This window comes from Carassius gibelio, chromosome B1 (assembly GCF_023724105.1).
Source record: "Carassius gibelio isolate Cgi1373 ecotype wild population from Czech Republic chromosome B1, carGib1.2-hapl.c, whole genome shotgun sequence".
Classification (NCBI taxonomy): Eukaryota; Metazoa; Chordata; class Actinopteri; order Cypriniformes; family Cyprinidae; genus Carassius; species Carassius gibelio.
In genome coordinates this window covers 32,463,201-32,478,418 of record NC_068396.1, presented here as the reverse complement: position 1 = coordinate 32,478,418, position 15,218 = coordinate 32,463,201, and the positions used below count along the sequence as shown (strand labels likewise).

At 34.8% G+C, this 15,218-nt stretch overlaps 1 protein-coding gene across 1 annotated transcript in view; it reads right to left on the bottom strand.

Annotated features, from left to right (window-relative positions):
- Positions 1-15,218, bottom strand: part of LOC127949404 (integrin alpha-L-like) — a 56,710-nt gene that overhangs the window by 11,651 nt on the left and 29,841 nt on the right. The window contains exons 16-26 of the mRNA XM_052546613.1: positions 11,580-11,728; positions 11,341-11,507; positions 11,144-11,266; positions 10,933-11,003; positions 10,663-10,804; positions 2,861-2,956; positions 2,459-2,541; positions 1,299-1,379; positions 885-963; positions 633-737; positions 518-553 (exon numbers count right to left, since the gene is read on the bottom strand). Of these exons, the coding sequence (XP_052402573.1) occupies positions 518-553; positions 633-737; positions 885-963; positions 1,299-1,379; positions 2,459-2,541; positions 2,861-2,956; positions 10,663-10,804; positions 10,933-11,003; positions 11,144-11,266; positions 11,341-11,507; positions 11,580-11,728 (1,132 nt within the window). The remainder of the gene's footprint in view (positions 1-517; positions 554-632; positions 738-884; positions 964-1,298; positions 1,380-2,458; positions 2,542-2,860; positions 2,957-10,662; positions 10,805-10,932; positions 11,004-11,143; positions 11,267-11,340; positions 11,508-11,579; positions 11,729-15,218) is intronic.

The following is a 15,218-nucleotide window of genomic DNA, read 5'->3' as shown; positions in this document are numbered from 1 at the left end:
CCTCAAGGCATCCTAGGCGTATATGACTTCCTTCTTTCAGGTGAATCCAGCCAGCGTTATATAAAAAATGTGTCTTTCATCTTCCAGACTGTTTAATGGCAGCTAGGGCTAGGATGCATTGAGGGTGAGTAATACTTATTTTCTTATTTTCATTCTTGGGTAAACTAACACTTTAAGAGATGTCCTATTGCAGGGATCCTCAAATCTGGACCTCGAGATCCACTTTCCTGCAGAGTTTAGCTCTAACCCTAATCAAACACACCTGAGCATGCTAATCAATGCCAATCACTGTCTTTGGGATCATTCGAAAACCGCAGTCAGGTAACTTTGATCAGGGCTGGAGCTGAACTCTGCAGTGCATTTGACCTCCAGCGCAAGATTTGAGGAAGGGGGTTCTATTGTATGTTAGTCAGTGGTTTGGAACAGCATGAGGATGAGGTAAATTATGACAGAAAAAATAGTGTTAGGTGAACGGTCATTTTAATAACATTTGCAAAAGGGCTCTATGATCTCTTACCTGTCGTTCTGTCTTGAAGTTGCACTGCAGCGAGTTCTGGACAGAAGAACAGAAGAGGTTTATTCAATAAATAGGTGATGATTTGATGGTATGAACTGATGATCGAGTGATGCACCTCATGCATGCTGAAGTTGTGAGGTCTTAAAATCACATGTGTCGTCTGACAGAGCAGGATAAGCGTGACCGACACGTTCAGACCTTTAAATTCTGAACTCTCCACCTGCAAACACACAGACACAGCAATATGATCCTCCTGAAGCACCTTGTGTCACATTTATACTCCAGTCCTCAGATAGATCATTGTAATGTAACATTAAATAAATGCTGTATTTGAGGAAAACTATAGATGTTTGTTTGACTCTCTGACCCTGAAGTTGATGTTGAGAGGTTTTGGACCTCTGTCCTCCAGAGAGAAGTTCAGATACGTCACAGACTCTCCAGCCACTCTGACAAACAGTAACAAATGGATTAGTAATAGTTTTATTATTTTTTTTTTGTTTGTTTTATTATATTATTGTCTTTGATCATACTGTGTCTGTAACTGCTGATGAAACCAATGCAGTGCTGTTTATTTGTCATCAGTAAAGCCGAGTTAGTTAGCTAGTAAAAGAATGAACATAGCTAGATATTTACGCCAGATATGTCCATGAGGACGTCTACACTGAACGTGTCAAACACACCTCTCGCGTCAAGTGTAGTCATGGTGTTAGGTTTGAGTTTCAATCATTCAGAGGTGAAGAGCAGATCAAGAAGGACAGATGTTATGATAAATGTGACTCACAGACTGATCGCCAGATCAACGGAGAACTGCACCGGGACGCTCTTCCTCACCACCGGATCACTCATGTTACCATTGTTATCACTGTGTACAAACATGCAGAATTTACTCACAGATGAACATGAACTGCAATAAAGTAATTCCTCTTAACCTTCAAAACACGGATAAGAATTATTAGGGGTTCAAGCATGAAGCACCAAAACCCCTATTCTAACTGTAAGGATAATTATTATTATTCTGCTGTAAAACATTGTACGGACAAAACCATACGGCATAGAGACTTGCAACTTGGCCAGATGATAGTTCTAACTTTGAGGAGACTTTTGTAAACTATTCCTATGTTTCTGACCCAATAAGAATCAAACAAGGCAAAAAAGTTATCTGGATTCTTATTAGAAAAAGTTCTCAAAACAAAGTTGAAGTTCCATTGTCAGTTGGGACAATACGCAAAATCCCTTTTACTGAAATGGCAATATGGAATGATGTACCTTCACCAAACTTGGAACACATATGAATGAGCTCAATATTTGAGGAGTTCGACAGCTTGGTGGTGCTATAACAGGAAAAAAAATAAAAATGGCTGTAACTACACACCCATTAGTCTGAATGACTTAACATTAGGCATGCAGCTTTTTGATAGACCTAACCATTCTTAAATAATGCATATATGAATTTGTGCATTCATTTGCTCGCCAAAGTGGACATAAGGCTATATCTCCTCAAAGCTTTATCATATTCAGACCAAACTTTTTTTTTTTTTAATGACAATCATGTCCTGAGGTTACCTGCACAAATTCTGCACAGTGTCACCCAGTGGTCAGGAGACAAAAAAAATGCCAAAATGGACCTAAGGCTATTTCTTTGGAATTCACTTATATTGACACTAAACTCGGTGTGGGTCATCACCCCTAGAGAACCACACCAGATTAATTTGGGAGTAATGCCACCAATTGGTCAAAAAGTGATAAATCATTAAAGAATGTTTTTGGCAATTTTATTTATTTTTTGTTTAACTTTTTGCATGAAATCATCTTGAAATGTCGTTAATCACTCAAATGTCTTAAAATGCTTGAACCCTGGTAATTGCTGTTTGCCGCGAAATTTGTTATAATCTTTGCTCAAATGAAAATAAATAAATCTGTCACCCTTTAAGCCTTATTCACCTGTACGCAGTGATCATCATCTCCATCCTGTCAGACCAGTCGTGTTCCCATTTCATCACACGGAAAGTTGCCAGAAACTGAGTCTAGAAAACAATAGAGTCCACAGAATGTAGAAATAGTAGAAAGATGTTAACAATGCCAAGAGAATAACTGAACCGAAAGAATGAAAACCTTGAATTCTAAATGAAGAATCTGACTTTGTGTCTGTCATATGCAAACAGTCGAATATTGTCTGTGTTTTATTGTCACTATCTGAAGAACAAAATGATTCATGGCTTCACATGTGTATAACCTGTTTATCAATTGTCCAAATAAAAGTGTATTTGATACTTTGTATGTCTGTCTGTCTCTCTGTCTGTCTATTTGTCTGTCTGTCTGTCTGTGTGTGTGATTCTGTCTTACTGTGGTGCCGCTGCGGTACACTGGTAGATTAATGCCGCAGGTTGTTCTGTTCGTAGCCCCACTGTCCCGATCACCACAGCTGCTTCGAGTCCGACTCTGTTCAAAACACATACATATTTATCACTGGGAGAATCATTTTCATAAGTATTTGATCTTGTATTCCTGTTAATATTTTAAATTGTAACATAGACATTTAGATAAATTAATCTGTAAATCTGTTATATAACAGGGTAGAGCAAAATTTAGAACTGAACAATTGGCTCCCATTCAGTTAAGAGCCATGCCCCACAGGAAGTTGACAGAGTGATATGGATGTGATGCATTCTGGGAAATTAATTGCTCTTCTACCCTGGTTCACAAAAGTAAATGTCTTAAATATGATGAAATACACTCAGCTAAAGGAGTATTAGGAACACCATACTAATACTGTATTTGACCCCCTTTTGCCTTCAGAACTGCCTTAATTCTACATGGCATTGATTCAACAAGGTGCTGAAAGCATTCTTTAGAAACATTGGCCCATGTTGATAGGATAGCATCTTGCAGTTAATGGAGATTTGTGGTATGCATTGTAAAAATTTATTCTCTATATTTACTCAATAAAATTGTGTCAAAATATTACAAGCAATATTATTTATTAAATTTAACACATTTTAATTAAGTAGAAATAATCATTCAAAATTAGTAGAATAACATGAAAAAAAAATAGTACAATTTACACAAAAATATTGATTTCATTGGACAAAAAAAAAAAAAAACCCTACACTGTAAAAAGTGTTTCCCTATATTTATTCAGTAAAACTGTGTCAAAAATTTACAAGCAATATTATTAATTAAATTTAACACATTTTAATTAAGTAGAAATAATCATTAAAATTAGTAGAATAACATGAAAAAAAATAAGTAATATTTACATAAAAATATTTATTTCATTGGACAAAAAACAAACAAACAAAAAAACCCTATGCTAAAGAATACTATGTTATGCATGCCAGGCCAGTAGTTGGCGATCATGAAAGATTATATGCATGCACATGACATCAGCCTTTTTACAAATTCACATTTTTGTTGCTTACATAGATATGATAAAGGCATCATGTTCAAAAGGTTGTAATGCCCCCAGAACAGTTATTGAAGACACCTAAAGTTCACACCACAGAATCACTGAAGGAACAAAAATAATAATTTGCTTACCATTGTAGTGGTCAGTGTTTGCTTTAGTTGAACTCTTGACCGTTACAGTTTTAAACGGAATTATTTTTTTTTGGTTGCTAGTTGTGATACAGCAGCTCGACAAGCCAAGAAGGAAATATAAGTTTAAATATAAGTAGATTTATGGCATAGTTCTATAGTAGCTTGTTTTGTGATTCTTACAGTTCCTCTGAATATGCTGTTTGTCTTTTCTTTTTTTCTTAGCTTGGCTAGCTGTTATAACTGAGTTACAACAGCAATGCAAAAAGTAATGTTAAAACATCAAGGGTCAAGAGCCCAACTAAAGCAAACACTGACCACTATAATGGTAACCAATAATTTACCCTTTGATTCTGTTTGTGAACTTTAGGTGTCTTCAATAACTCTGTTTTGGGGGCCTTAAGACAGCCTTTTGAACATGATGCCTGTATCATATTTATGTAAGCAACAAAAATTTGAATTTGTAAAAAGGCTGATGTCATGTGCATGCATATAATGTTTTCGAAGGGTGTTTCATGTTCGCCAACTACTGGCCTGGCATGCATAACATACACTGTAAAAATTTTTGCCGTTAAATAACAGTAATTTTCTGGCAGCAGGGGTGCCAGTAAAGTACTGTTAATTTACAGCTCTTAACCATTAATTTACCACTCTTATTTTTTAACAGTATTTTACCGTAAATTCTACCATGGAAATTAACTCCACTCCCACTGCTTCAAACAGTTCGAGTTTTTAAACTAGCATTCCTACGATGTTAGTACTATGAACTTATTTCATTTGAGTCCACTGAGAAGGAATATTTCTTACACTTAATGTGCAGTAATAAAGTAACTAAATACATGACTTTTACTCAAATCACTGCAGCTCATTGTCAGCTGTATTACACATGTATGTGCTGAAGTACTTAACACAGAGATCACCACTGTATCAGCGACTCCACATTTACTGCCTTTATATAAAGCAGCAGAAAACCAGAATTTGTGGCTCATCATTGACTGAAGCACCGGCTCTACTCTACAGCACAATGGTGAACAACAAAACTACATTAAACTAAACGATCTCTCTTGTGCAAACACACATTAATATAGTCAAGTTCAGTATTTACTCTCATTATCAGTGTATGACTTTGCCTAATTTTTTTTCTATGGATGTTCACAAATATTTTAGTTAAATTAACTTATTTTTCATTTGGTAAATCTGACGTTTACATTTTACAGTATATTACTGTTTTTCCTTGACTTGACGGCAAAAAACTGTAGAAAAACAAATTTTTTTGCTGGCAACCATTAATTTACGGCAAGAAACAGTAGAAAAACAGTTATTTACTGGCAGCAGGGGTGCCAGTAAATAACTGTTTTTCTACAGTTTGTTTCCTGTAAATTAATTACAGTTTATTACTGTTAAATTATGTTTCATTCTGTTTTTTCTTCATCTTAAATCTTTAACCCTTTAAACCCCACAAGAAAATCCTCAGTTTTAAATGAACACTTATAATGTGTGCACACTAGAGAGTGTTAGAGTAACACTGAATCAGTGAAGTTAATGAGATAATTCGGTGATTAATTGATGATTGAGCATTAGTGATAAACACCTGCAGAATCACTGAAGGAAAGAGAAACACAAGAACTACAAATGACTTCAGCCACAGCCTTAAATGAAATCAACTGAATAAAAGAATACATAAAATCTCTCAAGATCTGATTAAACAACTACTAAAACAGCTTCACCAGATTCACATTACTAACCAGACTGACTTTATTTCTGTCAGATGTCTACAGAAGAACTTATGGAGAGTTAAATAGGTTTAGGTGTTTTTTTCACTACCATGATGGAGATCAGTGTTTACTTTAGTTGGGCTCTTGAACGTGACTTTTCAACAACTAAGTTTTTTTTTTTTTTTTTTTTTTTTCATGCTGTAACAATGCACCTTTGGAGCCTGTTATAGCAAAACAAAAGTACACAGAAGAAAAAAAAATCTGATATTGTTGTTTATAGATTGACAAGAACAAATACTATTATTTCTGATCTAATAATTGATACTACAGCATGAGAAGGAACACTGCTGAGCCATAAGTTATGAAAGACTGTTAAGAAAATGAAAAAAAAAAAACTTTGCTGAAATTTAGACAGAAATATCAAGAATCAGCGTATGAATCACAACAATGGTGACAATCCACAAAATAAATGAACAGATCAGTTCTGAACATCACAACACATGCTACTAAAACTTAAAACAAATGCAAAATTATAAGCACATAAGAATTCAAGAAAATAAGTGAACAATTCAGGGGCATAATTTATTCATGCTGGGAATCATGGATGAGTTTTATCATGTGCTGGTACCCAGCATGCATTGCATCATGAACCTTTTGATTGTCACCATTGTTGAGATTCATATGCTGATTGTTGATTTCTCTCTTTGAGTGTTGTGGGGACTGCTGCCCGAAATACTTTTTAACTAAAACTAGTCGTTAAATCCATAAAAACTGGTTATCACACTACTTTTCACTACTTTTTACAAAAATATTTCAACACCAAATTAATATTTGATTATTATAGCAACACTTTAAGTCAGTCTAGTAGATCATGCCTGTTAGAAACAACCATAATCACTTGACTATCAAAATTAATACTGCTGTAACAGATGCATCATAAAGATACAAATACAGCAATAAAACAAAATGTAAAGTGTAAAAGTCAATGGTCAGGAGCCCAACTAAAGCAAACACTGTTCTCCACAATGGTGACGCTAAACGAAACAGTAACATTATCATCTAAATCTCTTTAATTCTCAATAAGATCTTTTGATCTCTGATCTCTGATCTGATAGAAATAAAGTCAGTCTGGTTAGTAATGTGTGAAGTTGGTGAAGCTGTTTGTTGATCGTTTAAATCTTCAGTTGATTTCATCTAAGGCTGTGGCTGAAGTCAGTTGTATTTCATGTGTTTGTCTTGTTATGTTTGTTTTTTCTTCAGTGATTCTACTCATTAACAGCAGCTGTTGATCAGTGTCTGAATTCACTCATTAGTTTTCATTCTCTCTGTCAGGTGGAATATATTAGTAAACTCATGTAGGGAATAGTGAATGAGGGTGTAGGGTGTGATTTGAAACACAGCCGCTGAGTGTCGAATTTGAACGTTGTTGTTTTACGATATATAGCAGCAGGCTACTTCTCGAAAACGATGAATATTACCCAGAATGCACTGTTTAAATGAAAAACAGTATTTTACTGTCGAAATTTGGCCGTTTTTTTACAGCAATTTTTAACAGTGTAGTATTCTTTACAATAGGGTTTTTTTTTTTTTTTTTTTTTTTTGTCCAATGAAATCAATATTTTTTTCATGTTATTCTACTCATTTTGAATGCACAGTAACATACTGTTTTTCATTAAAACAGTGCATTCTGGGTAATATTCATCATTTTCGAGAAGGTAGCCTGCTGCTATATATCGTAAATTAACAACGTTCAAAGTCGCCACTCAGCGGCTGTGTTTCAAATCACACCCTACACCCTCATTCACTATTCCTTACATGAGTTTACTAATATAGTCCACCTGATAGAGAGAATGAACACTAATGAGTGAATTCAGACAATGATCAACAGCTGCTGTTAACGAGTAGAATCACTGAAGAAAAAAAACATAACAAGACAAACACATGAAACACAACTGACTTCAGCAACAGCCTTAGATGAAATCAACGGAAGATTTAAACGATCAACAAACGGCTTTACCAACTTCACTCATTACTAACCAGACTGACTTTATTTCTATCAGATCAGAGATCAAAAGATCTTATTGAGAATTACAGAGATGTAGATGATAATGTTAGTTTTGTTTAGCGTTACCATTGTGGAGATCAGTGTTTGCTTTAGTGGGGCTCCTGACCCTTGACTTCTGTACTTTAATTTTTGTTCCATTGCTGTATTTGTGTCTTTATAGTACATCTGCTACAGCAATGTTAATGTTGATGGTAGTGATTATGGCTGTTTCTGTCAGACGTGATCTTCTAGACTGACTTAAAGTGTTCCTATAGTAGTGAAATATGAATTAATTTTTTGTTTCTTCAAGTTTATTAGTTTGAGCAGCAATGTAATAACCAAAACATATGGATTTAATGACAGTTTGAGTTTTTACATATTTTGGGACAGCACTGTCCACAGCACTCAAAGAGAGACAACAACAATCAGCATATGAATCTCAACAATGGTGACAATCAAAAGGTTCATGATGCAATGCATGCTGGGTACCAGCACACGATAAAACTCATCCATGACTCCCAGCATGCATTGCGCATGAATAAATTATGCCCCTGAATTGTCCACTTATTTTCTTGAATTCTTATGTGCTTATAATTTTGCTTTTGTCTTCAGTTTTAGAAGCATGTTTTGTGATGTTCAGAACTTAACTGTTTATTTATTTTGTGGATTGTCACCATTGTTGTGATTTATACGCTGATTATTGATGTTTCTGTCTAAATTTCAGCCACGTTTTTTTGTGATGAGTTAAATTTTCTTAAAATTCTTTCATAACTTAAGGCTCAGCAGTGTTTCTCATTTTGCTGTGTATCAATATTCAATAAGAGAAAGGACACAGGATTAAATCAGAAATAATAGAGTGTTTGTTCTTGTCAATCTATAAACAGCAGTACCAGATTTATTTTTTCTGTTGACTTGTTTTTGGCTTTAACAAGTTCCAAAAATGCATTGTTACAGCATGTAAAAAAAAAAACCTTAGTTGCTGAAAAGTCAAGTTCAAGAGCCCAACTAAAGTAAACACTGATCTCCGTCATGGTAGTGACAAAAAAAACACCTAAACCTATTTAACTCTCCATAAGTTCCTCTGTAGACATCTGACAGAAATAAAGTCAGTCTGGTTAGTAATGTGTATCTGGTGAAGCTGTTTTAAGAGTTGTTTAATCAGATCTTGAGGGATTTGATGAATTCAAGGCTGTGGCTGAAGCCATTTGTAGTCCTTATGTTTCTCTTTCCTTTAGTGATTCTGTATATTAATAGCAGGTGTTCATCACTCATGCTCAATCATCAATTATTCACAGAATTATCTCATTAACATCACTAATTCAGTGTTACTCAAACACCCTGTAGTATGTACACATTATAAGTGTTCACTTATGAACACTTTTGTGGATTTTGTTGTGGGGTTTAAAGGGTTAAAGATTTAAGACGAAGAAAAAACGGCATGAATCAATTTAACAGTAATAAACTGTAATTAATTTACAGGAAACAGACTGTAGAAAAACAGTTATTTACTGGCACCCCTGCTGCCACTCCTGCTGTCAGTAAATAACTGTTTTTCTGCAGTTTGTTGCCGTAAATTAATGGTTGCCAGCAAAAAAAGTGTTTTTCTACAGTTTGTTGCCGTTAAGTCAAGGAAAAACAGTAATATACTGTAAAATGTAAATGTCAGATTTACCAAATGAAAAAAAGTTCATGTAACTAAAATATTAGTTAATAATAAAAATATAACATCAGTAGAAATAAAATGTATTCAAAGTCATACAGTGATAATGAGATTAAATACTGAACTCAACTGTATTAATGTGTGTTTGCACAAGAGAGATCTGTTAGTTTAGCTGCTTTATATAAAGACAGTAAATTTGGATTCTCCTGATACAGTGGTGATCTCTGTGTTGAGTATTTCAGCACATACGTGTGAGCTGCAGTGATTTGAGTAAAAGTCATGCATTAAGCTACTTTACTATTACACATTAAGTGTTTGCAGTTTTATATTAAGAAATATTCATTCTCAGTGGACACAAATGAAAGAAGTTCATAGTACTAAGATCATAGTAATGCTGTTTTTTTTTTTTTTTTCGAACTGTTTGAAGCAGTGGGAGTGGAGATAATTTCCATGGTAGAATTTACGGTAAAATACTGTAAAAAAAAATTAAGAGTGGTAATTAATGGTTGAGAGTTGTAAATTAACAGTACTTTACTGGCACCCCTGCTGCCAGTAAATTCCTGTTATTTAACGGCACAATTTTTTTACAGTGTGATTATTTCTACTTAACTAAAATGTGTTACTCCTGCTCCACCACATCCCAAAGATGCTCTATTGGGTTGAGATCTAGTGACAGTGGAGGCCATTTTAGTACAGTGAACTCATTGTCATGTTCAAGAAACCAGTCTGAAATGATTTAAGCTTTGTGACATGGTGCATTATCCTGCTGGAAGTAGCCATCAGAGGATGGGTACATGGTCACAAAGGGATGGATGTGATCAGAAACAATGCTCAGGTATGCCGTAGCATTTAAGCGATGCCCAAATAACACTAAGGGGTCTAAAGTGTGCCAAGAAAACATCCCCCACACCATTACACCACCACCAGCAGCCTGCACAGTGGTAACAAGGCATGATGGATCCATGTTCTCATTCTGTTTACGCCAAATTCTGACTCTACCATCTGAATGTCTCAACAGAAATCAGTCCAGGCAACATTTTCCAGCGATGGAAACAGATGAACAGAGATATTATTAAAATAACAATGAAATCTGCTTAAATGTGTCGTCTAACGGGAATTTAGCTAAAACAATATTAAGGAGGTTTTTATGAAGCTTTTGACAGTCTTCAGTTTGATATGCAGACAACTGTACCTTAATAGCATCAAATTTAGCGAGCGAGAGGCCTTCTGGGTAATGCAGCACTATGCTGGTGTTGAAGGAGTCATCGCCTGGGTTTGACAGCGAAATGAGGACCGTGAAATGAGCTTGATTCACCATCACTAATGTGTCGTTCCTGCAGAACACACACCGTCATTTCAACATTTCAACCAAAACCTGAAGAAGAATGCCAATATTCTGAAGCATTTACAATCATGTTTCAGATTAAAATCATATATTATTTATTTATCAGATATTTCTCACGTAAAACTGACGTTCAGCTTCAGATCGGCCACACAGCTGTTGTTTGAATCACAGTTCCTTTGAAACGGCACCTGATCACATACAAAAGAGAAACTTTGAATGAGATTTTGAATGTCATGGAAACTTTATACAATAAAGATGAAGAATCTTAGATACTTAAGAGTTGGTTTACACTGAATAGCAGAATAAAATCTGATATTTGTAGACTCACCTCGACATACTTCTCCGTCCTGCTGTGAACGTCAAGAACAGCCACAGAGTTTCCAGACAACATCTCAGTTTGTGAGAAATTCATTCGTATCTTCAGAGGAGATACTGTGTCTGCAACACAGCGCTGAAACAAACACAATATTCACCATCAGACCGAATCTGCTGCGGCTGGCTGAAGTTGTGATAGACCACACATACCAGCATGAAGATGGAGAAGTTAAAACAGGAGGACCCAGAATCCAGCAGGATAAACTGCTGCAGAGTCCTGGACGACACATTGCTCTGATCGAAGAATCCTCGACTCATTCCTCGTACCACATCCACATTCAGATTCAGAGAAACATTCATCTTCTTCTCCAGAGATCCTGAGAGACATGAGGGGGTAAGACATATTCTTCATGTGACAGAGAGACTCTCTGAAACTTCAGTGATGTTACCTGTGCTGCTGGTTCTCTCGGTCACCGTGAAACATGACGTGAGATTAAATGCATTAAATGTGTTTACATCTGGACATTCAAAGTAGTTCAGACTGATTTCCTTTGGACTGAAACTGAGCTCTGTAGATACAGACATCACAGGCCGAGCCCTGAGAAGAGAGAAAAGAGTAAATAGCTAATGATACCAGACAGTCAGACAAATCCACTGGATCACTGATGTGGTAAAGAAGTTTGTTTATTAAGTTAGCTTAAGAAAGCAAACCTACTGAATTGCTATTTAAATTTATTATAATTATTATTAATAGGTTGTCTTGAGAAAAACCCCATAAGCCATGTCTACACAAGATGTGATGCAACATGACAAAATAGAGTTGAACCAATTATAATCAGTAATGCTGTCTACACTGTATGCACCGTGACAGTAAAATGATGTCTCATTCTGTTTACGACATACCCCAGCAGGCACAGTAAATCAATGTGACGTCTGACGTCATATTTTGGTTAAAAATGAAAGTCAGGTTGACGTCTAAAACCAACTTTGTTTGACGTCAAACTCTGACATCAGACAGACGTTTAATTTTGGAAGAAATAAGCACCACACTGCAACAAAGGGTGAAATGCATGGCAGCACATTAAATATATCAAGATCTCACCAGAGGAGGATTAAACAACTCCACAAACAGCTTTACCAACTTCACTTATTACTAACCAGACTGACTTTATTTCTGTCAGACATCTACAAAACCTCTTATTGAAAATGAACAGGGGTTTAACTCTAATGTGTTTAATTTCCATAACAGCATAACAGTTAAACACCATAACAGTGATTAGTGTTTCCATTAGTTGGGCTCTTAACTCTTAACAAGTTTTGTTTTTTGGCAATGCATGCTGGAAGCCATGAGTTTTATACTGTGGTGTCTCCAGGCATGCATTGCTGCATGAAGCATGTCACTAATAATGGCAAGATGAAGCGTTAAGATTTGCAGTCAAGTGGTTCACAAAAGGGTTAATTTCTGGAAACTGAATTTGCTCACAATACCACCTGGTGGCCAACGAGTGTAAAACAAGCAGATATATTACAGACAGAGGTGTAAAGTCCAGGGGTCAGAAAGTAAAAGTCCTGCCATATTTTTGTTCCACCCATGAACTCAGCAGCTGATTTCACCAGAGGAGGAACCAAGTCATTCCTTTCAAGTCACACACTAGTCTAGTCAAATCCCAAGTCCTCAAAGAGTCAAAGTCAATGAGATAATTAAGAGACTAATTAAATGATGATTGTGCATTAGTGATGAACACCTGCCATTATTGTGCATTACGGAGGATCAGATGCTGATGTTTTATTGGTTAAAATGATGCCACCATCATGGAGATCAGTGTTTGCTTCAGTTGGGCTCTTGACCTTTGGCATCTCGTGTCAGATATTTCTCTGTAAAAGTACATGTGTTATAAAGCAGTGCGATCAGTGCTGTGCAGAAAACTGCTGCTAGCTGGTTTTACATGACGAAATAATTAGGTGCCAGTTTGTTTATTTCCAAAACTATTTTATTTCGCTTAACATATGTTCAGTTTTTAAATAACCTACCTTATGGCACTGCCTCACGTAAATTAACTGTTGGTTTAACAGTTATAATGGATTCAAAATGTAATGAATGTAAATCTTTGAAACCTTATCTTAATAAGATGCACAGACATCATGACTCAGCATATGAATCTCAACAATGGTGACAACAAAATGCTGCATGCTGGGTAACACCATAGTAAAAACTCCCATCATGCACTGTAGCATGAATAATTATTGTCATCACTGTTGAGGATCATATGATAAGTGCACAAAAATATGTGTTCAATATTACTTTTTTTTGTAGTTCAGTAATAGCTGAACATCATTCAACAAACCAAAGAGAGACACCTTCATAATGTTCATTTCAATGTTTTAGAAGAAAAAAAGGACAAATAAACTTGCTATTTCCAGCTTTTAATTAAACATTTTTTTAATGTTTACTACATAACACAATTGCAAGTGTTTAAAAGCAATTTACTTTGAATTATTAAAAGGGTCAAGAGCCCAACTGAAGCAAACACTGATCTCCATGATGGTGGCATCATTTTAAACAATAAATCATCTGATTCTCTGTAATTCTCAATGACAGCAGGTGTTAATCACTAATGCACAATCATCATTTAATTAGTTACTTAATTATCTCATTAACGTTAACTCTTTGAGGACTTTGGATTTAACTTGAGAGTTGTTTGTGACTTGAAAAAAATCTTGGTAGGAAAAAAATATGGCAGGAATTTTACTTTCTGACCCCTGGACTTTACACCTCTGTCTATAATATATCTGCTTGTTTAACATTTGTGGATCCATGGAAAGAAACCAGTTGCTGAATATAATTCATTAATAATAAATAACCACTTTAGGTCAATGACGAGAGTCCTCAATCTATTTTCTTTATGATGATGAAAATGATACCACCTTATTTTTGTTTATGGCTCCTTATAATAAATTATGTGTTGTAGTAAACACTATTACAAGAACCACAAATGTACTAAGCCAAGAGTCAAACTACCCAACTAAAGCAAACACTGACCACGATCATTTTCAAATAAAACATCAACATTTAAACCTTTGTTAATCCTCAAAAAGAACTTCAGTAGACGTCTGACGAAAATAAAGTCAAACTGGTTAGCAATAAGTGAAGCTGCACTGTAAAAAGTGATTCTCTATATTTATTCAATAAAATTGTCAAAAATTTACAAGCAATATCATTAATTAAATTTAACACATTTTAATTAAGTAGAAATAATCATTCAAAATGAGTAGAATAACATGAATGAAGTAAAATTTACACAAAAAATTTGATTTCATTGGACAAAAAACTAAAAACCCTATCACTGTAAAAAGTGTTTCCCTATATTTATTCAGTAAAATTGTGTCAAAAATTTACAAGCAATATTATTAATTAAATTTAACACATTTTAATTAAGTAGAAATAATCATTAAAAATGAGTAGAATAACATGAAAAAATTTAGTAAAATTTGTTGTTGGTAAAAGTCATATGTGAGTAGGCGTCAACTATCATGAATATCATTGTGATTTACACCTGAGAAGACAAAGCCCTGCATAATGAGTTGCATAATGAGCCTCTCATTCAGCTGTGCCACTGTGAGTGAGGAGTTACAAGAAAGACTTTGAGAACAAAATAAAAGTATATAATTTTATGTTTGTAGTTTATTAAGAATATATTTAATTATCCCACAACACAATTTAATATCCACTTGGGGGGGCAGTTAAACAGTTTATTAGGAAACAATTTCAAACAATTTTTTTGGCATCCTTACTCCAGTAACACAATCCTTCAGAAATCCTTTTAACAATCTTATTTTCTACCAAAAAACCCCCATTAATTATTATTATCATTATTATTATTATCGTTATTAATGTTGAAAAGAGCTGAGAATATTTTTTCAGGTTTTTTAGGGGGAATAAATTAAAAGAACTGCATTGTTTTTACATTTGTTAGAGTTATCTCTATTTGTTACATTTATATTATTTACATCAAGCTTTTGAATGGTATAGTATTGTATATTGTTATTGAAACTTCATAATGTTTCACTTGATTATACATTTAGTCAGG